At 49.6% G+C, this 27,975-nt stretch overlaps 2 protein-coding genes across 4 annotated transcripts; one reads left to right on the top strand and one right to left on the bottom strand.

Annotated features, from left to right (window-relative positions):
- Positions 1-455: 455 nt before the first annotated feature.
- Positions 456-17,339, top strand: SNX15 (sorting nexin 15). Of its 2 annotated transcripts, none has more exons than XM_026717737.2 (8): positions 456-673; positions 1,308-1,343; positions 8,485-8,605; positions 10,067-10,182; positions 11,012-11,204; positions 12,204-12,356; positions 14,305-14,568; positions 16,292-17,339. In XM_026717737.2, exons 1-8 carry the CDS (start codon positions 575-577, stop codon positions 16,396-16,398), a joined length of 1,089 nt encoding a protein of 362 aa, XP_026573522.2. In that variant the 5' UTR covers positions 456-574; the 3' UTR covers positions 16,399-17,339. The 2 variants fall into 2 exon arrangements, with proteins under 2 accessions (XP_026573522.2, XP_087770284.1); XM_087914158.1 differs by having other exon boundaries at positions 499-673; positions 1,308-1,534.
- Positions 17,340-22,758: 5,419 nt separating this feature from the next.
- On the bottom strand, positions 22,759-27,327 carry LOC113447454 (uncharacterized). 2 transcript variants are annotated; one of them, XR_003375619.2, is made up of 4 exons: positions 27,157-27,327; positions 24,832-25,825; positions 23,891-23,954; positions 22,759-22,896 (listed from the first exon to the last, which is right to left on the bottom strand). XR_003375619.2 is itself a non-coding variant. In XM_026717674.2 (3 exons), exon 2 carries the CDS (start codon positions 25,798-25,800, stop codon positions 24,853-24,855), a length of 948 nt encoding a protein of 315 aa, XP_026573459.1. In that variant the 5' UTR covers positions 25,801-25,825; positions 27,157-27,327; the 3' UTR covers positions 23,320-23,954; positions 24,832-24,852. The 2 variants fall into 2 exon arrangements, 1 of the variants encoding a protein (XP_026573459.1); XM_026717674.2 differs by lacking the exon at positions 22,759-22,896 and having other exon boundaries at positions 23,320-23,954.
- Between the last annotated feature and the right edge of the window lie 648 nt (positions 27,328-27,975).

Genomic DNA, 27,975 nt, shown 5'->3' with positions numbered 1-27,975 from the left:
GATGAATACCTGGGGATGTCAGTAGGCAGAGGCAGAATTCCCACCCACCCCTATTTTCCTCCCCCAGAACTAAGCCCGACCACATAGTTTCGTAGCGAAGCACGGGTATAAGAGCGAGTTATAATTATAAACACAAGCATAAAAGAAGACAATCTGGATCATTCCTCCCCAGGTGAAAGTTTGAGAAACGCAGCTTGAGCTGCTGGTGGGAAGCCCAACCTCCCCGATTCCCGACCCCGCTTTGGCATTTGGGGAGTGGTCCTTCTTTGCAAAGGTCCCCTGATGGGCGCCAGGTTGGAGAAAGAAAGCGGCGAAATCCAGCCCTCGTTCGCTTTTGGCCCAAGCGGGGATATTGGCCCCCGGTCCCTAAACGCCGGAGTCGCAGGATGGTCCTTTGCAGACACTCCCTTGGATGGCGGCGAGCGAGGAAGGCATGGATGCGCATGCGCCCTGCGGGAGGAGGCATTTCCCCCCCCCCCGCCGCCGCCCCCCACCTCCGGCGGCGCGCGGACTTTCTCCTCTCCGGCCGCAGCCCTGGATTTAAAGGGGCCGCGTCGCCGAAAAAGCCGCCGGGATGTCCCGCCGGGCGAAGGAGGAGTTCCAGCGCTCCTACGCGGTCAGCGACCCCCGCAGCCACCCCAAAGGCTACACGGAATACAAAGTCACGGCCAAAGTGAGGAAAAGGGGTTGCATTAGCAGGCAGGGCCGGGGAGGGAGGACCTCGCTTGGCCCCCAGACCCCAAGCCCGTACAAAATGCGGGTGCAGCCGGAGAAGCAAAGGAGGGAGTTTCAGGAGCATGTGCAGAGAGCCGGGGAAGGCGCTGGTTCCCCTTCTGCGTTTATTATTTTTCTTTATTTTTGCAAAAGGGGTTGGGGGCTGCGTCAATAAATGACAGAATCACAGAGGGGGGAGGAGAGCTTGGCGGCCTTTTAGTCCAAGCCCAAACAGGACCCTCCCCCTCCCCAGCCTGTCCCTTGGCAGAGGAGTGGGTGTGTAATGCAGTTGCCAGCCGGTGCAATTGGGGGCTGCCAGTGGATGGGTCTGGGGGGGAGATTGCGGGTGGGCTGGGAATCTCTGCCCCCAGGCTGCAATTGCTGGGCCCCCCAGAGAACATCTGGACAGGCAGGAGGGAGCTGGCCCTGAGCTGGCATCCTGCTCTGCCCTCTCCCCCCTGGAGTCGGATGGCACCTCTGCCATTCCTGGCATTCCCCGGCCATCAGGGAGGGCAAAACCTTGGCCAGGCCCCGATTTTTAACTTTTTTGGTCATTTCTCTCTTAACTTTTTTGTTTCTCTCTTTCCTTCCAGTTTGTCTCAAAGGCGAACCCAGATGATACCAAGGAGGTACGTAGACGCTGTCAAGGGAAGGGAGGAGAAACCTTTCAGAACAGAACAGAATAACAGAGCGGGGAGGAACCTTGGAGATCATCCAGTCCAACCCCCTGCTCAAGCAGGAGATCATACCATTTCAGACAAGAGGCTGTCCAGTTTCTTCTTAAAAGCTTCCAGTGTTGGAGCATCCACAACTTCTGGAGGCAAGTTGTTCCACTGATTAATTGTTCTCACTATTAGGAAGTTTCTCCTTACTTCTAAGTTGCTTTTCTCCTTGATTAATTTCCACCCATTGCTTCTTGTTCTACTCTCAGGTGCTTTGGAGAATAGCTTGACCCCCTCTTCTTCTTTGGGGCAGCCCCTCAAATTTTGGAAGACAGCTATCATGCCCCCCAGTCCTTTTTTTCATCAAACTAGACCCGTGATGGCAAACCTATGGCATGCATGCCACAGGTGGGGCGCAGAGCCATTTGTGCAGGCACGCGAGCCCTAGGCAAATTGACCTCACTGCACATGCGTGTGCCTCCCAGCTGATTTCCAGGCCTTTTTCGCCCTGCTAGAGGCTTGAGGGAAGCCTCTGCAGGCTTTGCAGGCCAAAAAATAGGCCCGTTTTGTCACTTCTGGTATTTCCAGAAATACTGGAAGCGATGAAACGGGCCCATTTTTCGGCCTGCAAAGCCTGCAGAGGCTTCCCTCAAGCCTCTGTCAGGGCGAAAAAGGCCTCAAACACGCCAAAAATCAGCTGGGAGGCACGCAATGCAGGTAAGGGGGCGGCGTGGGGGGACTCACGCACACATGCACAAGGGGGGGGCGCATTGCCTTCTGGGTGCTGGCAGGCAAGTGTGCGAGTGCAAGAGCACATGTAATTTGTGGCACAGGAGCCCAAAAAGATTAGCCACCACTAAAGTAGACATACCCAGTTCTTGCAACTGTACATCGTATGTTTTATCTTCCAGTCCCCTCATCATCTTTGTTGCTCTTCTCTGCACTCTTTGCGGAGTCTCAACATCTTTTTTACATCGTGGCGACCAAAACTGGGTGCAACATTCTAAGTGTGGCCTTACCAAGGCCATTATAAAGTGACATTAACACTTGACGTGATCTTGATTCTATTTCTCTGTTTATGCAGCCTACGTTGGTTTCTTTGGCAGCTGCAGCACATGGCTGGCTCATATTTAAGTGATCGTCCACTAGGCCTCTAAGATCCCTCTCACTGTTACTACTAATGAGCCTGATACCATCTATACCAAGGGTCTTCAAACTTGGCAAGTTTAAGATTTGTGGACTTCTACTCCCAGAATTCCTAAGCTAACATGACTGGAGGAGGAATTCTGGGAGTCGAAGTCCACAAGTCTTAAAGTTGTCAAGTTTGAAGATCCCTGATCTATCATCTCTCTCTCTCTCCATACCTACCTACCTATTTACCTATCTATCAATCTATCATCTATGTATGTATATACACTGCTCAAAAAAATAAAGGGAACACTTAAACAACACAATGTAACTCCAAGTCAATCCCACTTCTGTGAAATCAAACTGTCCACTTAGGTAGCAACATTGATTGACAATCAATTTCACGTGCTGTTGTGCAAATGGAATAGACAACAGGTGGAAAGCAGAGGCAGGTAGCAAGACATCCCCAATAAAGGAGTGGTTCTGCAGACCACAGACCACTTCTCAGTTCCTATGCTTTCTGGCTGATGGTTTGGTCACTTTTGAATGCTGGCGGTGCTTTCACTCTAGTGGTAGCATGAGACGGAGTCTACAACCCACACAAGTGGCTCAGGTAGTGCAGCTCATCCAGGATGGCACATCAATGCGAGCTGTGGCAAGAAGGTTTGCTGTGTCTGTCAGCGTAGTGTCCAGAGCATGGAGGCGCTACCAGGAGACAGGCCAGTACATCAGGAGACGTGGAGGAGGCCGTAGGAGGGCAACAACCCAGCATCAGGACCGCTACCTCTGCTTTTGTGCAAGGAGGGACAGGAGGAGCACTGCCAGAGCCCTGCAAAATGATCTCCAGCGGGCCACAAATGTGCATGTGGCTGCTGAAATGGTCAGAAACAGACTCCATGAGGGTGGTATGAGGGCCCGACGTCCACAGGTGGGGGTTGTGCTTACAGCCCAGCACCATGCAGGACATTTGGCATTTGCCAGAGAACGCCAAGATTGGCAAATTTGCCACTGGCGCCCTGTGCTCTTCACAGATGAAAGCAGGTTCACACTGAGCACATGTGACAGACGTGACAGGGTCTAGAGACGCCATGGAGAACGTTCTGCTGCCTGCAACATCCTCCAGCATGACCGGTTTGGCAGTGGGTCAGTAATGGTGTGGGGTGGCATTTCTTTAGGGGGCTGCACAGCCCTCCATGTGCTCGCCAGAGGTAGCCTGACTGCCATTAGGTACCGAGATGAGATCCTCGGAACCCTTGTGAGACCATATGCTGGTGCAGTTAGCCCTGGGTTCCTCCTAATGCAAGACAATGCTGGAGTTCATGTGGCTGGATTGTGTCAGCAGTTCCTGCAAGACGAAGGCATTGATGCTATGGACTGGCCCGCTCGTTCCCCGGACCTGAATCCAGTTGAGCACATCTGGGACATCATGTCTCACTCCATCCACCAACGCCACATTGCACCACAGACTGTCCAGGAGTTGGGGGATGCTTTAGTCTAGGTGTGGGAGGAGATCCCTCAGGAGACCATCCGCCACCTCATCAGGAGCATGCCCACGCATTGTAGGGAGGTCATACAGGCACGTGGAGGCCACACACACTACTGAGCCTCATTTTGACTTGATTTAAGGACATTACATCAAAGTTGGATCACCCTGTAGTGTTTTTTTCCACTTTAATTTTGAGTGTAACTCCAAATCCAGACCTCCATGGGTTGCTAAATTCGATTTCCATTGATAATTTTTGTGTGATTTTGTTGTCAGCACATTCAACTATGTAATGAACAAAGTATTTAATGAGAATATTTCATTCATTCAGATCAAGGATGTCTTATTTTTGTGTTCCCTTTATTTTTTGGAGCAGTCTGTCTGTCTATCTATCTATCTATCTATCTATCTATCTATCTATCTATCTATCTATCTATCTATCTATCATCATCATCTATCTATCATCTATCTATCTATCTATCTACCATCTATCACAAGGGTCTTCAAACTTGACAGCTTTAAGATCTGTAGACTTCAACTCCCAGAATTCCTGAGCTAACATGACTGGAGGGGGAGGAATTCTGGGAGTGGAAGTCCACAAGTCAAGTTTTAAGCCCCCTGATCTATACTGTACTTACGCATTTTGTTTTTCTTGCCTGTTTTTACCACAACATGCTGTCCCAAGATGTGGGGGTGGGCCGGTGCAAGAGCTTAGCGGCTGGGTTCATAGCAGCGGCCTTTTCCGGGGTTTGGCCAATGCCTGGTGGTGCCAATTCTCCAAGGACACTGACCCCGGTCAGTTGCAAATCTCTGTTGCAGCAACACACCTGGCTCGACTTAATACTATGAATCTTGGTTTACATAAACAGGCAGTCCTCGCCATATAAGCACAACCAACCCCAATTTTTTCCTTGCTAAGTGAGACATATTAAAGGAGCAAGAAAGAGAAAAGCAGATTTTTTTTACAGGGAAACAAAAAGTCCCGTGAATGTGAGCAAGAATCATGCATTCTAAGAACAAAGCGGTTATTCTCCTCGTAGGAGATATTTCCTCTGCAGATTGCCACAGAATAAATACACTTAGTAGTTAATTTGCTGGGTTTATCTGCCATAAGCATATAGTGGGCTTCTCCCTTTTCTGTATTCTAGGATCATGTTCTGTGTTCAGTTGACCCACAGAGGACAGGCAACCAGGGCTGTGGTTCCCTTCAGAAGTAGGGGGGGCTCCATCCCTGGAGGCTTTCAAAAAGAGACTGGACAGCCATTTCTCTACAATGGTCTAGGGTCGTCTGCTTGAGCAAGGGGTTGGACTAGAAGACCTCCAAGGTCCCTTCCAGTTCTATTATTCTGTTCAGTTATTCTCTCTGTGATCACATGTAGGTGTCCCTTCAAGCCCAAAGAAAGTCTGGAATAGTGACTAAGAGACGGTGGCAGCCAAAAAAGCCAATGCAATCCTAAACTGCATTAACAGAGGGATGCAATCAAGCTCAAGTGAGATACTAATACCACTCCATAAAGCCTTAGTAAGGCCACACCTGGAGTACTGCATCCAGTTTTGGCCACCACGGTATAAAAAAGACATTGAGACTCTAGAAAGAGAGCAGAGAAGAGCAACCAGGATGATGCGGGGACTGGAGGCTCAAACATCCGACGAACGGTTGCAGGAACTGGGCCTGGCTAGTCTCGGGAAGAGAAGGACCAGGGGAGACAGGAGAGCAGCCTTCCAATATTTGAGGGGCTGCCCCACAGAGGAGAAAGGGGTCAAGGTGTTTTCCAAGGCACCCAGACATGAAATAATGGATGGAAACCAATCAAGGAGAGATTCAACCTGGAAATAAGGAGAACTTTTCTGATAGTGAGAACAGTCAACCCATGGAACAGAAGTTGCCCTCAGAAGGTGTGGGAGCTTGGAAGCTTTCAAGAAGAGACTGGGCTGCCCTCTGTCAGAAATGGTGTAGGGTCTCCTGCTTGGGTAGTGGGTTGGACTAGATGACCTACAAGGTCCCTTCCAACTCTCTTCATCTGTGATTGATTTACTTCTAAAGCCCAGGCATGGGATCCGACCGGTATAACTACTGGTTTGGTGATTCTACATTTTGCTGTGCATGTGTGTATATCGTGGTCATCTAGCTGCCTGGACAGCTGAGCAGCGCTGTGCGCAGGTGTGCAGTGGTTGAAAAAGCCCTTTTTTCCTGCTTTTTGAACTGCAGCTGTGTCGTGCAAAGCAGCTGTGGTTGAAAATGCAGGAAATAAAGGTCAGGTAAGAGCCCAGATGGGCGGGTGGGTCAAAACAGCAGCAGACATAGAACTGGTTCTATGTATGCTCTCTGTTTGCTGCTTTTCAGAGCAACCGGTTCTACAGAAGTAGACAGAACCAATAGCATCCCACCCCTGCTAAAGCCCCTTCCAATCATATCATCCTTTCTTCCATCACAACAACCCTGTGAGGTAGATTGTCGAAAGGGAGGTTCTATACCTAAGGGGGTTTGTGTAGACATGAGGTCTCCCTGAGGCACAAAAGTGATTTTTCTCAATCTTAGCAAGTTTTATTTTATTTTATTTATTTATTTATTTTTGTTAATTGCTTACAAAATAATAGGTATAAGTAAAAACATAGTTATGAATACATGGATACATATAAGAAAAATAAAAAATAAAAATAGAAGACACAATAGGACAGGGACGGTAGGCACATTTTGGTGCGCTTCTGCACGCCCCCTACAGACCTCTTAGGAAAGGGGTGAGGTCAATAGGAGACAGTCTAAGGTTAGAGTTTTGGGGGTTTGGGGAAGAAACCACAGAGCCAGGTAGAGGATTCCAGACATTGATCACTCTGTTGCTGAAGTCATATTTCCTGCAATCAAGTTTGGTGCGGTTAACCTTGAGTTTGTATCTATTGTTTGCTCTTGTGTTGTTGTGGTTGAAGCTGAAATATTCATTGACAGGTAGGACATTGCAAGGTATGATTTTATATACTATACTTAGATTGGACCAAAGGCGGCGTAGTTGTAAGTTTTCTAGGTCTAGAGTTTCAAGTCTGGTGGATTCTGCAACGAGTAGAGGAGTAGAGAACTCTTCTTGTGAAATATTTCTGGACTTTCTCAACTGTGCTAATATCAGATATGTAATGCGGGTTCCAGACTGATGGGCTGTGTTTGAGTATTGGTCTAGCAAATGTTTTGTATGCTCTAGTTAGTAGTGTGATATTACCAGAGAAAAAGCTACGTGAGATTAGGTTAAAAATTCTTAACGCCTTTTTGGCTATGTAGTTACAGTGGGCTCTGGCACGTAGATCATTAGAGATGAGAACTCCAAGGTCCTTGACAGAGTATGGATCATCAACAAAGCCTTGACTATTCAGCCTGAATTTTATTTTCTGATTTTTTTTTGGCCAATATGTAGGACAGAGCATTTATCTGTTGAGATTTGAAGTTGCCATTTGTTTGACCATTCTGATACATAGTCGAGGTCTTTTTGAAGGGTAGCAGTATTGTCTGTGGTGTTGAACAGCTTTACATCATCAGCGAAGAGAACGCAGTTGCTCTTAATATGATCACAGAGGTCATTTAAGTAGAGTTTGAAGAGAGTTGGTCCTAAAACACTGCCTTGGGGGACACCACTGTTGACAGGTACAGAATTTGATAGGATGCTCCCAAGTTTGACCATTTGTTGTCTGTTTGACAGGAATGCTTCTATCCAGTTATGTAGGTGTCCAGAGATACCATAATATTTTAGTTTTAGGAGTAGTTTGTCATGTACCACTGAATCAAAGGCTTTACAGAAGTCTATGTAGATTGCGTCTATTGCTTTGCCCTGATTGAGTTGTGTCGTCCATATGTTTTTGCAGTGTAAGAGTTTCAGATTGCAGGATAGATTTTTTCTGAAACCAAATTGTTTCTTAAAGAGTAGGTTGTTTGTCTCTAAGTGGAGGATGGTGGATTGGTTAATAATTGATTCCATGACTTACAGGTGACGCAGCATAAAGAGATTGGTCTGTAATTTTCAACTAGGCAAGGGTCTCCCTTTTTGAAGATGGGGATGACTGTGGCTTGTGACCATAGGTTAGGCAAGGAGCTGGTCCTGAAAGATTTTTCAAAGATCATGCTTAGAGGTTTGGCTATGGCAGTGGATAGCTTTTTAAAGAAGTAGGCACAATATTCCGTCCGGTCCAATAGACAGGGATGGTTTTAAATTGCATAGTGCTTTTTCAACATTCTGTAAAATCAATATGTACTAGATCATTGTAGTTGTCTGTGGTTTGGCTAGGAAATACTGGGCATGAAGATTGTTGGACTTCAAGTCCCAGAATTCCCCAGCCATCATGGCTGGCTGGAGAATTCTGGGAGTTGAAGTCCACCCACCTGAAGATTGCTAACATCTAGAAATACTGCACTACCCTTCTCCAAACACCTTCCGACATGCAAGGAGTCCCTGCTTGGAGAAAATGTAGCCCAGGCCACAAAATTCTCCGTTGCCTGAATCTCTTCCCATCCCACAGATTGTGGTCTGGAAGAGATACAGCGACTTTAAGAAACTGCACACAGACCTGGCGTACACCCATCGCAATCTCTTCCGTCGCATGGAGGATTTCCCCGCTTTCCCGCGAGCCCAGGTCTTCGGTGAGTCCTCCAGTGACCCTTTGTCCAGTTTTGCAGCCCGGGAGTGGGGGGAAATCACCAGATCTTTGTGTGTGTGTGTGTGTGTGTGTGTGTGTGTTTTCAACTCCCCTTTCCCCCCAACCGGCTGTGTTCCTGGGAATTACAATGCCGCTAATCCCCAGCCACTAGGAATCTCTTGGGGTCTCCTGTTTGAGCAGAGGGTTGGATTGACCTCCAAAGCAGAGGTGGTCTTCAGCCGGTTCGGACTGGTTCTCAAGAACCAGTAGTGGAAATTTTGAGTAGTTGGGAGAACTGGCAAACGCCACTTCTGACTGGTCCCGCCAACTCCATCTGTTCTCTGCCTCCCGAATCCCAGCTGATTGGCTGGGTCTCCTTTGGTTGTCTTGCACAGGAGAAGGGAGCTGGAAAGCAGGTTAGTGGGGTGGGGACGGAATGGGGACTTTGCAGTATCCTTTCCCTGCCACGCCCACCAAGCCACGCCCCATCAAGCCACGGCCACAGAACCGGCAGTAAAAAAAATTTGAATCCCACCAGTGCTCCAGGGTCTCTTCCAACTTTTGCTATTCAGCATTCTGTAAATATTGATTAGGGGGTGTTAAGACTTCTTGAGATGATGTGCCGGGATCGGAGTATTATGAAGTAGCATATTAAGTCGGTCTGAGCTGCATGTAAAAGTGATTTTCATTTTATAAATCTTTACCCAGGAAGTTGCCCCACTGTACAAACATTCCCTTGGGATAGCAAGAGCACTTAGACTTATATAGCACTTCATGGTGCTTTCCAGCCCTCTCTAAGTGGTCAGCCTATTTCCCCCCAATAATATGGGTCCTCGTGTAACTGACATAGGAAGGACGAAAGGCTGAGTCAACCTTGAGCTGGTCAGGATCAAACTGTTGGCAGTGTGCAGAGTTAACCTGTAGTACCGCATTCTGGAAGGAAAGGAAGGAAGGAAGGAAGGAAGGAAGGAAGGAAGGAAGGAAAATAGCAATGGCACTCAGACTTATATCCCGCTTCACTGTGCTTTCCAGCCCTCTCTAAGCGGTTTACAGAGTCAGCCTCTTGCCCCCAACAATCTGGGTCCTCATTTTACCCCCCTTGGAAGGATGGAAGGCTGAGTCAACCTTGAGCCTGGTGAGATTCAAACTGTCAAATTGCAGGCAGCCGGCAGGCAGCAGAAGTAGTCTGCAGTACTGTACTCTAACCACTGCGCCACCGAGGCTCTGAGGATAACTTCATTGGAAGATAACTATGGTATATAACAGTCTCAATCCAGGACTTTCCAGTTACACTTAGATAACAGTTTGCAGGATTCCCAGTTAGTTTTGGCCTCTTGGGAATTGCAATTCCCAACCCATCTGGAGAATATCAAGGTGAAGAATGTTACTATATAGTCACGTGTTTTGTATAAATTAAATTTTACCTATAAACTAGACTTAAACCTTGCTCCCAAATCTTGCATAGGCCGATTCGACCCCGAGGTGATTGAAGAGCGGAGGAAAGCGGCGGAAGATATGCTGCATTTCACCGTACACATCCCGGCCTTAAATAACAGCCCCCAGCTGAAGGAATTCTTCCGGGTATCTCCATTTATTTATTCTGCGTTTTATTTTGGAACAAGAGCCACGTTGGGTGGGGGAAAGAGGGAGGGGGCCGACTGTGCGTTGCGCAATGGTGGTTTGCCAGGGGGGCTGTTCTGAGCCAGGCTTCACAAAATCATGAGGCAGATTCCTCGTGCCGACAAAACCTCTTCTTATCAGGCTATAATGTGAATTCCTAGCCTTCACATCTAGCAAAGTCCCTGCAAACAGTCTTTCAAGAGTGAATTACGACCACAGACCTTTATCAGGCTTGGAGGGTTGCCAGGCTGATAGTTTCCAAGTCCGAGGTGGGAATTCAGCAGGTTCTGACCAGTCCTGGAGAGCCGGTAGTGGAAATTTGGAGTAGTTCAGAGAACCGGAAAATCCCACCTCTGACTGGCCCCACCCCATCTATGCTCCGCCTCCCATTGAGTCCCAGTTGATTGGCTGGGTCTCTTTTGATTGCCCTGCCCAGGAGAACGGAACTGGAAAGCAGGTTAGTGAGGTGGGGAGGAAAGGGGGATTTTGCAGCCACGCCCACCAAGCCACGCCCACAGAACCCGTAGTAAAAATGTTTGAATCCCACCACTTTTCCAAGCACAACGCTGTACAAGGAAATACTTGGGAAAAAGAGTCTCTGAGAGTCACAAACAGATCTTCACACTAAATAAACGAACTAATAGCCTCCTGCAAACTCCACTCCCCTTTCACTCTTTATTCCCTATGGGAGTAAGTCGAGGACTGCCTACGGTTTTGACACCCCTTTGTGCCCAAATCCCGTAGAAGGCAAGCTCAGCGACTCGGTTCCCTGGCTGCTGTGTCCTTCCAGGGCGGAGAGGGGCAGAGTTGTCCCAGGCACTGGGAGTCCCCATCGCTACCCCGCCCTCTCATCCCCGTGCCCGCGGCAGGAGTCGAACAGGGCGAGGAGGCTCTGGGGCTGGTTCAGGATGATGGGCTGCTGGATCCGAAGCCGGAGGCAGCCAATAAAGATGGTGTCGCTGAGGCCCAAATGGAGAACCAAGGTACCCCCTTAAGGCTCTTGATTCCAAAATGAGAAAGGATGAAAGTAGCATTTCCTTCCTTCTCTCTCCCTTCCTTCCTTTTCCCTTTTTCCTGCCTTTTTCTTTCTCCTTCCTTTCTCCTTCCCCTTCCTCCCCTCCTTCCTTCCTTCTCTCTGCCTTAATTCCTTTTCCTCTTTTCTGTCTTCTTTCTTTCTCTTTCCTTCTCTCCTTTCCTTCCCCTACCTTCCTTTTCTTTCCTTCGTTGCTTTTCCTTTTTTTCTGCCTTCCTTCTTTCTCTATCTTCCTTCCCTCCCTCCTTCCTTTTCTCCTTTCCTTCTCTTTCCCTTCCTTCCTTTTTTCTGCCTTTCTTTCTCTTCCTTCCCCTTCCTCCCTTCCCTCCTTCTCTTTTCCTTTGTTCCTTTTCCTTTTTGCTGCCTTCCTTCTTTCTCTATCTTCCTTCCCTCCCTCCCTCCTTCCTTTTCTCCTTCCTTCTCTCCTTCCCTGCCCCTTCCTCCCTTCTTTCTTCCTTTATTTTCCTTTTTTCTGCCTTCCTTCTTTCTCTATCCTCCCTCCCTCCCTCCTTCCTTTTCTTCTTCCTTCTTTCCTTCACCTTCCTTCTCTTTCCCTTTTTTCTGCCTTTTTCCTCCCTTCTCCCTTCCTTCCCCTCCCTCCCTCCTTCTCTCTTCCTTTGTTCCTTTTCCTTTTCTTCTGCCTTCCTTCTTTCTCTATCTTCCTTCCCTCCCTCCTTCCTTCCTTTTTCTCCTTCCTTCTCTTCTTTCCTTCCCCTTCCTTCCTTCTCTTTCCCTTCCTTCCTTTTCCTTTTTCTGTCTTCTTTCTCTCTCTGGGGAATTCTGGGAGTTGAAGTCCACACACCTTAAACTTTGCCAACATTTTGGTCTGATGAATTGCATCCCTGCAGCCATTGGGAACCTAATCTTAAGGTTCCATAATCTCCACCCTGGGTGGGAGTTTACTTAGGAGTTGTGCTCCTGCTTCTACTGACCGATGCTTCTACCACAGAGGGGGCCTCTGACGCTGTGGGACGAGAGGAAGATCTAGATGCCCTCTTTGCCTTCCGGGAGGAAGAGGAGGAAGAAGCCAAGAATGACTCGCCTTCTCACTGCCTCTTATCGGTCCAAGAATTAGCCCTTTTTGACCCCTTCTCCAAAGAAGGTAAGTAGGAGATGGAACGTCTCCTCCGGTGGTGAAATGCTACCGTTCAGCCCGGTTTACCCGAACCAGTAGCGGAAAAAGCTCCGACAACGAGAGGAGATCGGCCGTCCTACCGGCCCCTGAGCTTTTCTGCTCCTTATTCTCGCCTCAGCTGGTGCTTGGAAAGCTGCGCGCAATAGGTGCATGCACATGCGTGCGCGGGAAGTGTGCGATCATCAAACCGGTAGGGAAACTGACAGAATCCTACCACTGCTCCTGTCCATGCACAGCCATGGTGGCCTGTGAGCCAAGACACTGATAGGGGTGGAATCTCCCCATGGGGCATAGAACCCCAGGGCTGGAAGGGGCCTCAGAGGTCTTGTAGTCTAACCCCTGCTCAAGGCAGGAGACCTTCTACCATCCCAGCCAGATGGTTGTCCGATCTGTTTTGGAAAGTCTCCAGTGATACGGGGCATCCACAACTTCTGAAGGCAAGACATTCCACCGGTTAATTGTTCTCACTGTCAGGACATTTCACTTTAGTTCTAGGTTGGATCTCACCGTGATAAGTTTCCATCCGATATTTTTTGTCCCAGCCTCCAGTGCTTTGGGGATTAAGTCACTCCACTCTGGTCTGTGACAGCCCCTCAGGTGTGATGACCCAAAGGGGCGTGGCACAAGGGCAACACAGTCAGTTAATTAAGGAGTCCCTTCATTAGCTCCAACTTTTCCCCCAAGGTCCTGGATACTTTCTGGCTGGAGAAAAACTCTCCCAGGAACAGCCTTTGGCTGCAGAGAATCAAGTCCAAAATGTGGTCAACAAAGTCAATACAAGATAAACTCGTGTTTGCTCCCAGAAAACACTGCTCTCAGCATGCATCTCTTTTAAACTCTCATTCCCAGCTGTGGTTAAGGAAGGGAATCAGGGCCTTTTCCTCCCCTGTAAGCCATGCAACCCATTGTTGCTCTCTTCTCTGTTCTTCCCTGTGCACCCTAGGATGAAGAGAAGGTGGGCCTGGGTCTTCCTCTGAACTCCCTCTCCCTTGTTCTACCTCCCCCCTGCTCTGCCCAGGACTTTGCCCTTCCCCAGTTTCCTCCACAGCCAACGGAGCCCCACTCCCACTCCCTGTCAGCTGTTCGTCTTCCTCCTCGGATTCAGACTCCAAGATACAAGTATTAGAAGTCATATCTATCATGTCCTCCCTAATTGTCTCTTTGTTAGACTAACCAGACTCTCCAAACATGGTCACTTTCAGACTTGTGGACTTCCAACTCCCAGAATTGGACTTCAACCATACCGAATGGGGAATTCTGGAAGTTGTAGACCACAAGTCTTAAAGCCACCAAGTTTGGAGACCTAGGACCAGACATACCCAGTTCCCCTCAACCGTTCCTCATACGATTTAGCCTCCAGATCATTTATCATCCTTGTTTATCTTCTGGCCAGCTCCTTCTTTAAAACTGAATGAAAAACTGCTGGTGGCCTTCTACCGCTGAGAGTATCTTAACTTACTGCACCCGTGTATGGTTCACCAGTTGCACAGGGGCAGATAGGACGGCGCTCCAGAGGGTGAACGTCATTGCCCAGAAGATCACGGGTTGCCCTCTCCCCTCTTTGGAAGAGCTTTCTGGCTCCTGCGGCCTCAAGAAAGTTCAAAACATCCTCAAAGATCCATCTCATCCTGGGCACCCTTTTTGGGGACTATTACCATGGCAGACGGTACCGGATAATAAAAACAAGGACAAACAGGCTGAAAAACAGCTTCTATCCCAGGGCAGTAACTCCACTGAATTCTGTTGTAGAGTGCAATATTAATGCAATATCAGAAGTTTTCAATTCAATTGTATAGAATGTGATGGATGTGTGTTTGGCTTTATTTTCATAGTCATCATGTACACTGAAGATAGTATTTAATTTCATTGTACAAGGTGCAATGACACTAAACTAAAACTTACACTTCTGACCCAGCTTCTTCTACTGCCACCAACCTCTCCCTTGGGGAAGGCCTGGCTTCTCTGGAGGCCTCAGAGACCAAACCAGAAGTCCTGCTCAACGCGGACCCGACGCAGAAACCCGAGGTAGAAAGTGCCTCCTCGTTGGATCCCGGCAGGTATCTGCCCCAAGCGATCGAGCGGATTCGGCAAGCCGTGTTGTGCGAAGCCTCCAGAGACTTCCAGGGGGCTTTTCACGGCTACCGCGGTGGAGTTGACTTGCTCCTCCAGGGTCTGCAAGGTAGGTTGCGTTTTTGGGGGTGGGGGGAGCAGGTGTCTTCGGCTTCTGGGATTTTTCCCAAACTGGGGAGAGTTTGGTTCCTGAAGAGGGTGCCGTGTGATGACCCGGGACGAGGCACGAAGGCCACACAGCCAGCGGAGAGTTCCATCTTCCCTTCCCCGTGCCTCGTGAAGAGGGGTGCGGCCGTCTCCTCCCGAGTTGTTGGCCTGACCGGCTGTCAGGGCTCCAAGAAACCCACCCCCATTCAAATCATAAGTCTCTAGCCATATCTCAGAGAAAAGAGTATGGATTTATTAGAAGTGGATGTGTTGGCTGGATGCAGCCGATACTAAAAGGCATCCTCCATTTCCCCCTTGACCCTGGTCTTCCCCCCACCCCCTGGATGTATATTCTCCAATGGGACACATCCATAGCCAAGAGCCATCAATCGTGCTCTCCAGTAATATCCTTGCGCGCCGACAACTTTGGGTTGCCAGGTCAGATATTTCTCTCTCTGGGCACAACGAGAATATATCTCTGCTGAACAAAACTCCGCAATGGCAACAGGAAGGCATCCGGCCAGTAAATACTCTGCTCACTCTATTCAGTTGCCCGGCCTCCATCCTGCAAGGGATTATGGAGTCGTTAAAAGAAGATGGCAACTAAAAAGACCAAAGGAGCATTTTTGAGTTGACACTTCCGTCTCCTCTTCACTCTTCCTGCTTGGGGAGGTCCTTTGCTCCTTATTTCTCCTGCCTGTCCTCTCTCGGCCGTCCTGCCCCCCGTTCCTCCCTGTTCACAAGCCCTCCCAACCCTGAGGGGCCCGGGGCTGCCTCGTCCTGCTCCTCCCTACATTCCTCCGAAGCCAACGAAGCCGCCCTCTCAGTCTCCATCGGCCTCAGCTCCGGCTCATCCTCCCCCCTGCGGATTCAGGCTCAAGACACGTTGAGCACAACCGGAACCCAAGTCTAATCCAGGTACCAGCGGTTCTTGGCTGCTCCGTCTTTTAAAAATCCTGGGCAGACCTAAGGGGGGAAAAATTACTAAGGAAGGTCAGCACTTAACCAAGTTTATTGTGTCGTGCAAATGCAGCTGCTTTGTCTTTTACCAATCCTGGTTTGAGTATGTGGTGTGAAAGTGGCCGTTGATCCGAGGCCATGAGAAGACGGCTCTTCGAAGCTGTAATCCCTGGTTTTCTGTTACAGGCAGTCCTTGACTTACAACAGTTCATTTAGTGACCGAAGTTACGATGGCACTAACAAAAAAAGTGGCTTAGGACCATTTTTCACATGAGGGAAGACCGCCGTAGCATCCCCACCGTCGTTGCGTGATTTACATTTGGATGCTCAACAACTGAGTCAGATTTACGACGGCTCAGTGTCCCTGGGGTCATGTGACCCCCTTTTGCGACCTTCTGACAAGCAAAGTCAAAGGGGAGGAGCCAGATTCACTTAAAAAACCAGTTACAGCCATGCCCCTAATTTAACAGCCGCAACGATTCACTTGACAAGGGTGGCAAAAGAAGTTGTAAAATGGGGCAAAACCAATGTCTCAGTTTTAACAACATACATTTTGGACATGGGCAACAGGAAGGGCATCCGGCCAGTAAACGCCCTGCTAGCTCCATTCAGTTGCCCAGACTCCACCCGCCACAAGGGATTACATGGGGGTTGTTAAAAGAGGAGGGCTCCGGGTCCAAATGAGAGCCGCCAAAATGGCATCCAATATGTCTTCCCGTTTGCAGGCGATCCTAACCCAGCCCGCAGGGAAGCGGTGAAGAAGAAGACCGCAGAATACCTTCAGAGGGCGGAAGAAATCTTCCAGCAACACTTGAAGCATCTGGAACTGTGACTCCCGATCCGCCGCGAACGCTTGTATTTATTTCTTGCTGCCAACAGACCCGGGTGTTTCAGGCTGACGGCTTTTCCAAGGCCGTTTTTGTTTTCCCATGTAAAAAAGTTTGTACATTTTTTCTCTCTTCCAAAGGACTGCAGCTGATTTCTTGGCTTTAGTTGTGCATTTTGGGCCTTTTCCAGTCCTCCAGCTCTCAATCCCGGATTTGGAAAGTTAAACCCAGGTGAAAAATAATCTTGGGGTTTCTTTTCCCCTTTGGAGAGGGCTGAGAAAGGGGGCTGGCCGAAAGGGCTTCGGTTCATGCAGGAGTTGGTCTGAATGCAGAATTCAGTTGATTCAACTCTACCGTGTTAAAACCTTAAAGCAAACAGGCCGAGTTTATCCAAACAGATGAACAAGGTTGAGCAGGTTGTGTGAATGCAGAGCCTAACGTGATGACCCAAAGGGGCGTGGCACAAAGGCAACACAGATAATCAGTAAGAGGCCCTTTATTAGCTCCAACTTTGTCCCCAAGGTCCTGGTTACCTTCTGGGCTGGAGAAAAACTCTCCCAGGAACAGCCTTGGGCTGCAGGGAATCAAGGCCAAACGTGGTCAACAAAAACTGGAACTATAAGTCCAATCAAGGCAAAATGAGGTCATTAGTCCAACAGGGCAGGAGAAGGAATTCCAGGCGTGAAGGGATGACAATAACTCAACACAGTTGGGAAGACACCAGGAACACAGAGAACAAAGTCAATACAAGATAAACTCAGTTCCCAGCAGCTGCCACAGTCAGCCTGCATCTTAAACTCTCAATCCCAGCTGTAGCTAACAAAGGGAATCAGGGCCCTTTCCTCCCCCGTAAGCCAGAGAGAGAAGAATATTTCAGATCATTGGGCAGAGATACCTTTTTCTAAATCCAAAATGGAAGACAAGAAAATAAAAGAGGTCTGAAATGTTTGGTCCAGGGAGAAAAATAATTCTGCATATTTGCACCGGAACATTTCCAGCCTTTATGATTACTTTTCCAATTCATTTATCACATATACTTGTCAATTTTATTTGCTGCCCATCTTACAGTTTAAGGCAATTCGGTTGCCTTCCCCAAGTGTGTTGGGACACCCCCTGCCCAAATTCCAAGCTGTTCAATCTCTTTGAACATTATAATATGCTTGGTTCTCTCTCTCTCTCTCTCTCTTTTTTTTTTTTTTTTTGTGGGGGGTGGGGCTGGGCCAAAAAAGTGGAATTCAGGACAATAATCCTTGAATTTCAAATCAAAGATCGGACGTGGAGGGAAAGTTTACTATTCAATGTGTCAGGATTCCAGCAATCGTCCTAATGAAATCATGATTCTCGAGTCAAACTTCAAAAAACTTCAAAGGATTTATTAGAGGCGACATACTGGCCCTGCCCTGTATGACGCCAACTCTGGCAGACGTGATTTACAGTCCTCTGTGACCCTGTTTCCCCGCCCCCCACTCCCCCCTGGGTGTGTCATCAATCACATTCTCCAATTAAATATATTCAGGGCAAAAGCTCTGGTAGTTTAGTTACAGCCTTTTAAAGAGAAGAGTTGGAATGTACTTCCGCTTCCAAACTGCTGCACGGCTCTTCCCGATTTCCTTCCTTTCCTCCCCCCCCCCCTTTTTTTTAATAGCAACTACAAGGAATATCTTATGAGTTGACATAATGGTGATTAGCCAGATTCACTTAAGAACCATGTTACTAATTTAACAACTCTGGTGATTCATATAACAACGATGGCAAGACAGGCCATAAAAATGGGGCCAAGCTCACTTCACCAATGTCTCACTTAAATGTTGGGCTCCGTTGTAGTTGTCAGTCAAGGAATACCTGTACTAAAAATTCTCGTGCTGGTTTGTCACCCTCAACTGGGCAAATCGGTGCATCCTACAGCAATCATTTTTGAACCGGCAAACTTCAAATGGACCAACTTACAGAATGAACCCAAAATCCGGTACCCGGGACTCCCTGTGGGATTAAAATCTGGCAAAGTTGCAGCCACTTCAGTGCCAAAGTTGTGTAACTCTTGTTTCCTGTGGTCCCAGCCAGTTTCTTTCCAGGAAAGGCACTGAAGGAACCAACAGGAAGTCGGAAGTTGCTTCTGTCTTCACTGCTTTTTTGGCTGGCTATGGTCGTTCTCTTTTTCTGTTTAGGTAAGGAAATATCTTTCAAATGTTGTTTTAAACTGGTTCCAGAGTATTTACTTCTAATTAGGATTAAATCAGAACTAATTATTTCTATCAAACCAAAGCACTTTTTAAAAACAAAATCACGAGGACTACAGTCTCCAGGGTGCAAAACATCCCAATTTAATCCTTGCTATCTTCAGGGAAGATAAATCCAAGAAAAGTCTGAAGTTTTAGAGACTGCAGGGAAGGAAATACAGAGTACAGAAAAATAATCTCAAAACCCGCTGCTTCTCTTTGGAGGATGCTGAAGTTCACCTTTTAGTGCAGCATTGCCCAAACCTGGGAACTCCCAACTCCCAGAATTCCCCGGCCTGCTATGCATTTTGGCATTTTTTCAAACCTCCTTCCAACAGTTTAAACCAGTTGAAGGTGGTTGGAAAAAAAATGCCCAAATGAATAGCAGGCTGGGGAATTCTGGGAGTTGGAAGTTCCCCTTATTTGGGACCCAAATAAGCTTTAGAAAATATCTGGCCAAGAAGAGGCTGGGAGCAGGTCTTCCAGATAAACCAAGGTGTTCTTATATTCACTGGTTGCATCCACACAACACAATTATCCTGGTTAATACGTATATGAATTGGATGTTGTGGGTTTGAACAATTGGAGGAACCTCATCATATCCCTATTAATCATATCAATCCCTGGAAGCTTCCAAGGGGAGACTGCTCAGGTGAGGGGGTTGGACTAGATGACCTAACAAGGTCCCTTCCAACTGTTACTCGGTTAATCTATTAATCAGCAGAATGGCTCGCCTCCAGAGGTTCTGGGTGCTCCCATCGCAGGAGGTTTTCAAGAAAAGATTGGAGAAACATTTGACTGGGATGGTATAGGGTTTCCTGCCCGAGCAGGGGGTCAGACTAGAGCATCTCCAAGGTCTCTTCCAACCCTAATGTTCTACGTATGGGTTGTGTTTTCCAAAACCCAGTAAGGCCAAAAGAGGGGAAAGGAAAGCCATCCATTCATGTAACCAGGTTTATTGGGTTGTCCGGAAGCAACCCTTTTATTGCCTGGTTTGCTTACATCCCGTTTTTCGCGGCTCAGTCTTCTAGCGGATGGCACGATGCCTGTCTCCCATTGCGTCCTCTTTTTTTGGTGGAAGGGATATGCAGAGAGTTTCCAAAGGATGGAAAGATGCACCCAATAATACAAAAACTCAAAAAGGAAAATTGAATAATAAAAAAGGAACATCGGGAAGAGTGCAAAGTCAGCTTAAAAAAAACACACACACACCACACCACACCACCCTGACAGGTTTAGAAGAATGAGGCAGAAAAACAGAATCCTTTAATCATGAGGGAAGGGAAAAAAAGAGAAGAGAAAGTGCATTGGAGAGAGTCTTGCCGGCGTCAATCTTGACAGCGTTGAAAGGGGTGACTTTACCACAGGGGTGTCCATCTTGGCAATTTTAAGACCTGTGGACTTCAACTCCCAGAATTCCCCAGCCAGCGCATGCTGGCTGGGGAATTCTGGGAGTTGAGGTCCACAAATCTTAAAAGTTGCTAAATTGGGAGACCCCTAGCCTAGAAAACCTGTTTGGACTCAGAATCTTCGAGCCAAACAAGAATAAATCCATATCCCATTTGGGGGCTTCGCACACTCTCCTGAGCATAAACTATCGATTGGATCCTCCAAAGCTCATGAAAACCAACCGAGATGAAATTTATCTGAGATTCTCTGCGAATGCAGGTAAAGTTAAGGACGTGGAGAACACAACCAATGTGTTGAAATGATATTGGGTCTCCTGCTTCAGCAGGGGGTTAGACTAGAAGACCTCTGGGGTCCTTTCTGTTATTCTGATTACAACTCCCAGAATTCCCCTATTTGGGCATCGTAGCACATCTGGCTGGGGACATCACTACATCCTCATTTCAAAAAATGGGCACAAGTGTTTTACAAAATGGCTGCTTAGCACCGTTTAAAATTCAATTCAATGGAGACACTAGATTGGTTGCCCTTGGCTATAGGTTGTGTGAATAGGGTCTCTGACCCTTCGGACACAGCCCCCAATGTGTGAAACTACAAGTAATCCTTGACTTATAAGCTCACTTAGTGACCGTTCAAAGACACAACCCCAAAAAAGGTGACTTATGGCCATTTTTCACCCTTACGACCGTCGCACATCCTCGCGATCCCAGGATTCGGACATTGAGCAAGACTCACTTTTATGGCGGTCGTGGCATCCTGGGGTCATGTGTTCTCTCTTTAGCGACCACCTGACGAGCAAAACCATTGGGGAAGCCAACCATATTCCTAACTTAATCAGCTGCAATGACTCACTGAACAATGGTGGCCAGAGAGATAGTCAATGGAGGCAAACATTCACATAAGACGTGTCTCGCTTAACAATGGAAAGTTTGGGCTCAATTGTGGTCATAAATCGAGGACTGCCTGGATCAGGCTAAAAGTTGGCAGCTGAAGGACAGTAAAACAGCCATCCACGTACGCCTCTCTCTTCTCCATCCTTCCTCCTCTTCCTCCCTATGGGAGCTGGGGAAGGTGCAATGGCCGAAATTGTGTGTGGCTATCCAGTTGTCCACACCACACCAAAATCTCCTTTATTAAGTCACCCAGTCACCAGCAGTGAGGAAAAGGTCCCCGAGGAGCCTGTGCCCAGGGCGTGTGCATACAGAGCTGCTTGAAGGAAAGAGCAGCTGCAGCAGCACAGGCGACTCGGGAGTAAGGCTGCAAGGGGATGGCCCCTCCCTCAAGAGATAAAAGCCAGCTGAGAAACCAGAGTTCTTTGCAGGAAGCAAAGAAGTTTTTGCACTCAAGCCTGGTGGATGTTTGGACTCCCTTAGTTTGTGTTTGGAGACTTTTTGTGTTTGACATATTTCTTAGCAACTTTATCTAGTGTTCTTGGCAGTCTTGCACCACCTTGGCAAGGCTCGTTCTTATCAGAGACAATTAGTTTTACCCATGAAGGAACAGAATTCGTAAAAAATCATTAAAAGGTTTTGCTGTTACCTCCATCTGGTGTTTGCTTCCTTGGAACAGAAGGAAGGAAGTAGAAATCATTTTGCACTATAAAGCAGCTTCCTGTCCTCTGAAAGGAATCCAAAAGTTTAGGACTTCAGTTCCCAGAATCCCATGCCAGCTGTCGGTCCGCCTGCCTGGATCTCCAACGTCCTCAACCTGCAACCGTTCGATGTTACAACAGCACTGGCAAAAAGTAATTTAAGGGTCCCTTTTCACACGGCCATCGCGGCATCCCTGGGGTCATGTGATCCAAATTCAGAGGCTTGGCAACTGGCATGGACTTATGACAGTGGCAGGGTGAGGCGTTTCCCTTTGGTAACCTCTTCTGGCAAGCAAAGCCAAGCCATGGGGAAGCCAGATTTATTTAACAGCCACATTGCTCATTTCACAACAACAGAATTCCTTTCAAGGCTGCGGCAACGAGGATCGCTAACAGCGGACAAAGTTCACCGAACCACTGTCTCACTCAGCAACCAACATTGGACTCAAGCGTGGTCATAAGGTGAGGACTCCCTTGATCTCCCATTTGCCTGGCTTTATTTTTAAGACTTGTGTCCCATTTTTACAGTGCTTGCCAGCCCCTCTAAGCGGTTTACACAGTCAGCCTATTTCCCCCTAATAATCTGGGTCCTTGGAAGGAGGGAAGGCTGAGTCAACCTTGAGCTGGTCAGGATCTAACTGTCGTCAGTGTGCAGAGTTAGCCTGCAGTACTGCATTCTAATAGGAAGGAAGGAAGGAGGGAGGGAGGGAGGGAGGGACGGAGGGAGGAAAGAAGGAAAATAGTAATAGCCCTTAGACTTCTATATCGCTTCACAGTGCCTCACAGCCCCCTCTAAGCGGTTTACAGAGTCAGCCTTTGCCCCCCAAATATGGCGGCTCCTCATTGTACCCACCTCAGAAGGACGGAAGGCTGAGTCAACCTTGAGCCCGGTGAGATTTGAACTGCCAAATTGCAGGCAGCTGGCAGAAGTAGCCTGCAGTCCCGCCCTCTAACCACTGTGCCACCGTGGCTCATAACTGATTTGGGAAGGGATCGATACAGGAGGCAAAACCAGCAAACCCCAACTGTCGGGGAAGAGCTGTAAACACGGAACCGTTGGATCATGGTATTCTCTGAGCTCCGAGAACATCAAGAACCCAAGAGATGAACGGCCATTTTTCACACCACCCCGGGTGTTTTTCCGGTGCCTATTTTAAAGAGTGTGACAGGATATTTTTCCCCTTGGGTAGATGAAGCAGCATCTTGCGCCGGGTGGTGTCGGATCAGCTCTGCCTGCTTGGAAGGTGGGGAGGGGGGTCTCCAAAATCCCTGGCTTCTTCCAGAAACAGCTGTCCACAGAGAAAGAGAAATCAATGGGGGTGGGGGGAACAGGGATAAACAACATCAGTGGCCTGGCAAGTGTTCGGTTAGTCTCAAAGCCAAAAAGCGACGGAATCTGGCAATCGCGCACACGGCTTGTGCAACGGTTCGGTCGATTCTCCCTGCCGGGGAGGGAGGGGATTAGTGGTGAGAGCACACCCCCCCAGCGGGGGAAGGACGGGGCCCTCCTTTCTGGAAAGCAAAGGGGAGGAGGGCGGCGGAGGCGGCAGGAGCAAGTGAAAGGCGGGCGCCAACTACGGCAAATCTGGATCATGGCGTCCCATGCAGACAGGAAGTGGGCAGCAGGCGGCAGAGGAGAAGCCGAGTCGAGGCGGCGAGGAGGGGGTGTGGGGGCGATCGGAACACACATTTGACGAGGCGGACGCGGGAGCTTCTGTGAAAGACGTTTAATCGTTCACATCTTAAAAACCAGGGAGAGGGAAGCTAAACAACTTGCCGCCAACAAACCCGTTTCATTTAAACCGGTTGTACAAACTTAAAAACGAGAACAAGTCAACGGGAGAAAAACAAAAAAGGTATCGATCAAACCAGCAAAGCAAAAAATCATAATCATAATCATAAATCCCTACCCACCCGCCCCACCCCGAAAGCCTGGTTGAGAGAGGCTGGCATCGTGGCGACGGCAGCGGCGGCGGCGGCGGCAGGGATCGAAGCGTAGCACGCAAAACACACAGCAAGCAAAGATTGGAGCTGGCGGAAGGGGAGGAGCCGTTGTGTGCAAAGGTGTGTGCGGCATTCCGTGCCGGAGGGAAGAGTTCGGGGGGAAAGAAAAACCAGACAACGGACAACACCGTCTTCGGCCCCCATCGCAGTTTCGCAAGGCGGGGTTGGCGTGGCAGTTCTTCGACCGGATCGGATCGAAACGTGGGGGAAAGGAAAGAAGGAAAGGAAGAGAAAGGAAAGGGGGGGGGGGAGGGGCACACAAAATGCAGCATCACCAACCTTGGAAGTCAGTGCTCGGCGGGTTGGCCATGAGACATCGCTCCGACTCTGCCCAGGAAAGAGCCTGTAAAGAAATCTACATAGTTTAGGGGGCACACCTGGATCGCGAGAAGCGTGCATCGACCGCAGAAATCACACTTTGTCCAGGGGTGGGATTCAGCCGGTTCACAGCTGTTCGGGTGAACCGGTAGTTCTGGCAATTAGTCAGCCTCGCGCTCTCACCGAACCGGTTGTTACACCCACCGCCTATCTGGAAACAAAGTGGTTGCTTGTGGGATACCACATGGGGCGGGGGGAGCAGGAACAAGAGGGGAGAACCTAGAATCTTCTGGAAACGATTGAACTACAGTGCTCCCTCAGCCAGGACCTCTACTCTCAACGTACAACCGTTCCTTTAATGACTGTTCAATGTTACAACGGCACTGGGAAAAAAACCGGACTTATGACCGGTTTTCACACGTCCGTTGCAGCATCCCCAGGGTTACAGGATCAAAATCCCAGGGCTTGACATCTGGCCTGTATTTATGAGGGTTAAACTGGGTATAAACACACTGCCTTGGGGGGGGGGCTTTGCTGCTCTCCCTCCTAGATCAGAGGTCCCCAAATCCTGGGCCTTGAGCCATTTGGGAACTGGGCTGCGGAAGTGGCAGGAGGCCGTGTGCGCATATCGCCATTTGTGCCAGCAGCATGCAAGCGCAGTATGCATGCTGCTGCATTGGTGCGAGCAGCGGACAGGTGTGCCTGCCATTTCCACCGATGGGCTTCATTCAGGCCCCCGTGCGTGCCCACCACGTGTACGGAACCATCCCCTCCTGCTGGTCCACAAAGTTCAGCCTTGTCTTATCTTTTCCCCGCATAGGGACAGCCTACCCTCGTCCCTCCCTCCCTCCCGCCTCCCTTCCCTGCATCCCCCGTGCAACCGAGCAGCTCTGAACACTTACAACTGGAAGGGTGCAGCGCCCTCAGAACGTCTGGGCATACTGGTCAGCGTAAGCGCTGGCGTACCTCTCGTAGTACTCTGCCACGTTGTAGGCAGTTCCTAGACCGTACTGAGAGTATGTGGCAGCAGCCGACGTGGCGGCGGCGTATCCGGGCTGGCTGTAGGCTTGGCTGTAAGTCTGGTTTGCTGCAGCCATGGCGGCGGCCGCTGCAGCCGCCACCGCAGCGTAAGGGTCAGCGTATTGGGCCACTACGGCAGTAGGGGTAGATGTCCTCCGCCCCACGGGGCTCCTTTCTCTATAGGCCGCCGGGGCCGAGGGGAGGGCGCGGTCGTATGCCGCCCGCGCTCGGTCGTAGAGCTCGTATGTGTACTGATCACAATACTCCCGATCGTACCAGCCACGGGCACAGTAGGGCGAATAGGTGGCCGGTGCTGTGGGCACGCGTCCCCTGGAGAAGTAGTAGCTGGACGTCGGGGTGGGCGGGGTGGGCACAGAGGCCCCTTTGGTGGCCCGGAGGGAGCTGTTGCTCTTGGAAAGGGTGACAAAAATTTTCTGATCCTCCAGCGGGGTGTCGTTGAGATGCAAGATGGCGTCCATGGCTTCCCGCTCTTTGGCCATGTGGACAAAGGCGAAGTTCTTGACGATGTCGCACTCCACCACTTTGCCGAAGCGCTCGAAGAGTTGGCGGATCTGGGCGGTGGTGGCCTTGGCCGAGACATTCCCCACGTAGATCTTGGTGGCGTTGCGGATCTTGGAGGTGGCGTATTCCACGGTCAGGTGGGTGCCGTAGAATTCGCTCTTGTGCAGGGTGCTGATGGCCTGGTGGGCCTCGTCCTCCTTCTCCATGTGGACGAAGGCAAAATTCTTCAAAATGTCGCACTCGTTGACTTGGCCATACTGCTCAAAGAGCTTCCGCAGCTCTTCGGCTGTGACCACCGGAGAAAGCCCCCCAACGAAGATCTTCACCATGGTGGCCCCCACCTGCCAGGAATCCCTGGAAAGGAAGGAAGGAAGGAAGGAAGAGGAGTGAACCTAAAGACTTATCCATCTTAAAGAACGCTGGCCGGGGAATTCTGAGGGTTGAAGTCCCGCCATCTTAAAGCTTGCTGGCAGGGGAATTCTGGGAAATGCAGTCCCCACTATCTTAAAGCTTGCTGGCAGGGGAATTCTGGGAAATGCAATCTATCCATCTTAAAAATGCATACTGGCTGGCTGGGGAATTCTGGGAAATGCAGTCCATCCATCTTAAAGCATGCTGGCTGGGGGATTCTGGGGGTTGAAGTCCATCCATCTTAAAGCATGCTGGCTAGGGAATTCTGGGAAATGCAGTCCACCCATCTTAAAGCATGCTGGCTGGGGGATTCTGGGGGTTGAAGTCCATCCATCTTTAAGCATGCTGGCTAGGGAATTCTGGGAAATGTATTCTATCCATCTTAAAGCATACTGGCTGGGGAATTCCAGTCCCATCTTAAAGCTTGCTGGCAGGGAATTCTGGGACAGTCCATCCATCTTAAAGCATGCTGGCTGGGGATTCTGAAGTTCCATCTTAAAGCATGCTGGCTTGAAATGCAGTCCCCCATCTTAAAGCTTGCTGGCAGGTCCATCCATCTTAAAATGCTGGCTAAATTCTGGGAAATGCAGTCCACCCATCTTAAAGCATACTGGCTGGGAATCCCCCCATCTTAAAGCTTGCTGGCAGGGGAATTCTGGGAAATGCAGTCCCCCCTATCTTAAAGCATACTGGCTGGGGAATTCTGGGGGTTGAAGTCCACATCGCTTCAATTTGCCAATATTGAGGGATGCTGCACTAGACCTGTGCACTATTGGCTGTGTGTGTGTGTTTGTGTGCAGAATCCGAATTATGGGGGGACCCCCTGACTCTCAACCCAAGGCTGACCCCAATCTCCCCCCACCCACAGAGCTGCTTGGACTTCCATCCTCCCCCACCCACCCGCCTGGCTGAGGATGATGGGATCTGAAGTCGGCATTGTCTTTGGAGGCCCCTTACCCGCTTTCCCGTGGGGGCCCCTCAAACTTTGCATTGAAAGGAGGGAAGTGGGGGGGGGGGTGGCGAAGGTAAAGAGGGAAGGGGCGGTGTATGCAGCGCGGGGGAAGCCGGGGGAGAGGATGATGGGTCCCGGAGCATAGCCCCAGCCGCTGCTCCGTTGCGAATCCGGATTGCACCGGAGGGACGCGAGGCCCACGCCCCAATGTGGGTCAATTTGCAAAACGGGGTGGGGGTGTGTGGTGAGGGGGGGGGGGCTTTTGCACCCGACCCTCGGCCATTGCAGCATCAAGCCCATCCTGCCCAGCCCCCTAACTCACCGGCCTGGATTCCTACTCGTGCAATGCAACGACCCCCGCCCTTTTTCTTCTTCTTCTTCTTCTCTCCCCGTTCTTCCTTTTTCTCTCTTTCTTTCTCCTTTTTTCCTGTGCCTTAAACCGCCCGGCGGAGTGATGCTGCTCAGGACTGCGCCATGTTGGGCTCCCTCGGGCTCACGTGACTTGGGGGTGGGGGGTGGGCGAGGACAGGCCCGTCCCCCCACTCCCTCCCTCCCTCCCAAAAAGCCAGGCCGAAGAGGCGTTCCCACGACCAGAAGTGGACGCGCGTTGCACGTGGGAACGGCTGCGGGGGGGGGAGGGGAGGGATTGCTGGGGGGGGGGCAATCTCTCTTCCCCCCCCCCATAGGAGAGACTCCCTTTTGTAGGATTGAGTAAGGGGTGGGGATGGAAGAGGCGGATTTTGGGTGAAACGGGAAGCTTTCCCGAAGAGACCGGACTGTCCGTCTGCCAGACAGGGTGTAGGCAGAGTCTCCTCCTTGGGGGAGGCTTGGGGGGGGTTGGACTAGATGACCTACAAGGTCCCTCTCCAATTCTGTTGTTCTGTTCTGTTGTTATCTAAATGTAAAAAGGCCGCACTTGGAATCCTGCATCCAGTTTTGGTCCCCACATTACCGAAAAAAAAACAAGACGTTGAGACTTTGGAAAATATGCAAAGAAGAGCAACTAACATGGTTAAAGACCTGGAGACAAAAAAAACCATAGGAAGAGCGGCTGCAGGATTTGGGTTTGGCTTGTCTAGAGAAGAGAAGGACTCCGGTCTCCCAGGATTTGAGGGGCTGCCCCAAAGAAGAGGGGGTCCCC

This window comes from Pseudonaja textilis, chromosome 16, assembly GCF_049901715.1.
Source record: "Pseudonaja textilis isolate UNSWEBS1 chromosome 16, rPseTex1.2, whole genome shotgun sequence".
Lineage (NCBI taxonomy): Eukaryota > Metazoa > Chordata > Lepidosauria > Squamata > Elapidae > Pseudonaja > Pseudonaja textilis.
Note: the sequence above shows the minus strand (reverse complement) of the source record. Positions and strands in the feature narration are given on the sequence as shown.

Excerpts from the sequence above, each read along its gene's own strand:
- SNX15 (XM_026717737.2), top strand. The coding sequence starts at position 575 with ATGTCCCGCCGGGCGAAGGAGGAGTTCCAGCGCTCCTACGCGGTCAGC. Across the intron at positions 1,344-8,484 it reads ACCCAGATGATACCAAGGAG|ATTGTGGTCTGGAAGAGATA; the intron begins GTACGTAGACGC and ends CCCATCCCACAG. Across the intron at positions 14,569-16,291 it reads GCTCCTCCAGGGTCTGCAAG|GCGATCCTAACCCAGCCCGC; the intron begins GTAGGTTGCGTT and ends TCCCGTTTGCAG.
- LOC113447454 (XM_026717674.2), bottom strand. The coding sequence starts at position 25,800 with ATGGTGAAGATCTTCGTTGGGGGGCTTTCTCCGGTGGTCACAGCCGAA.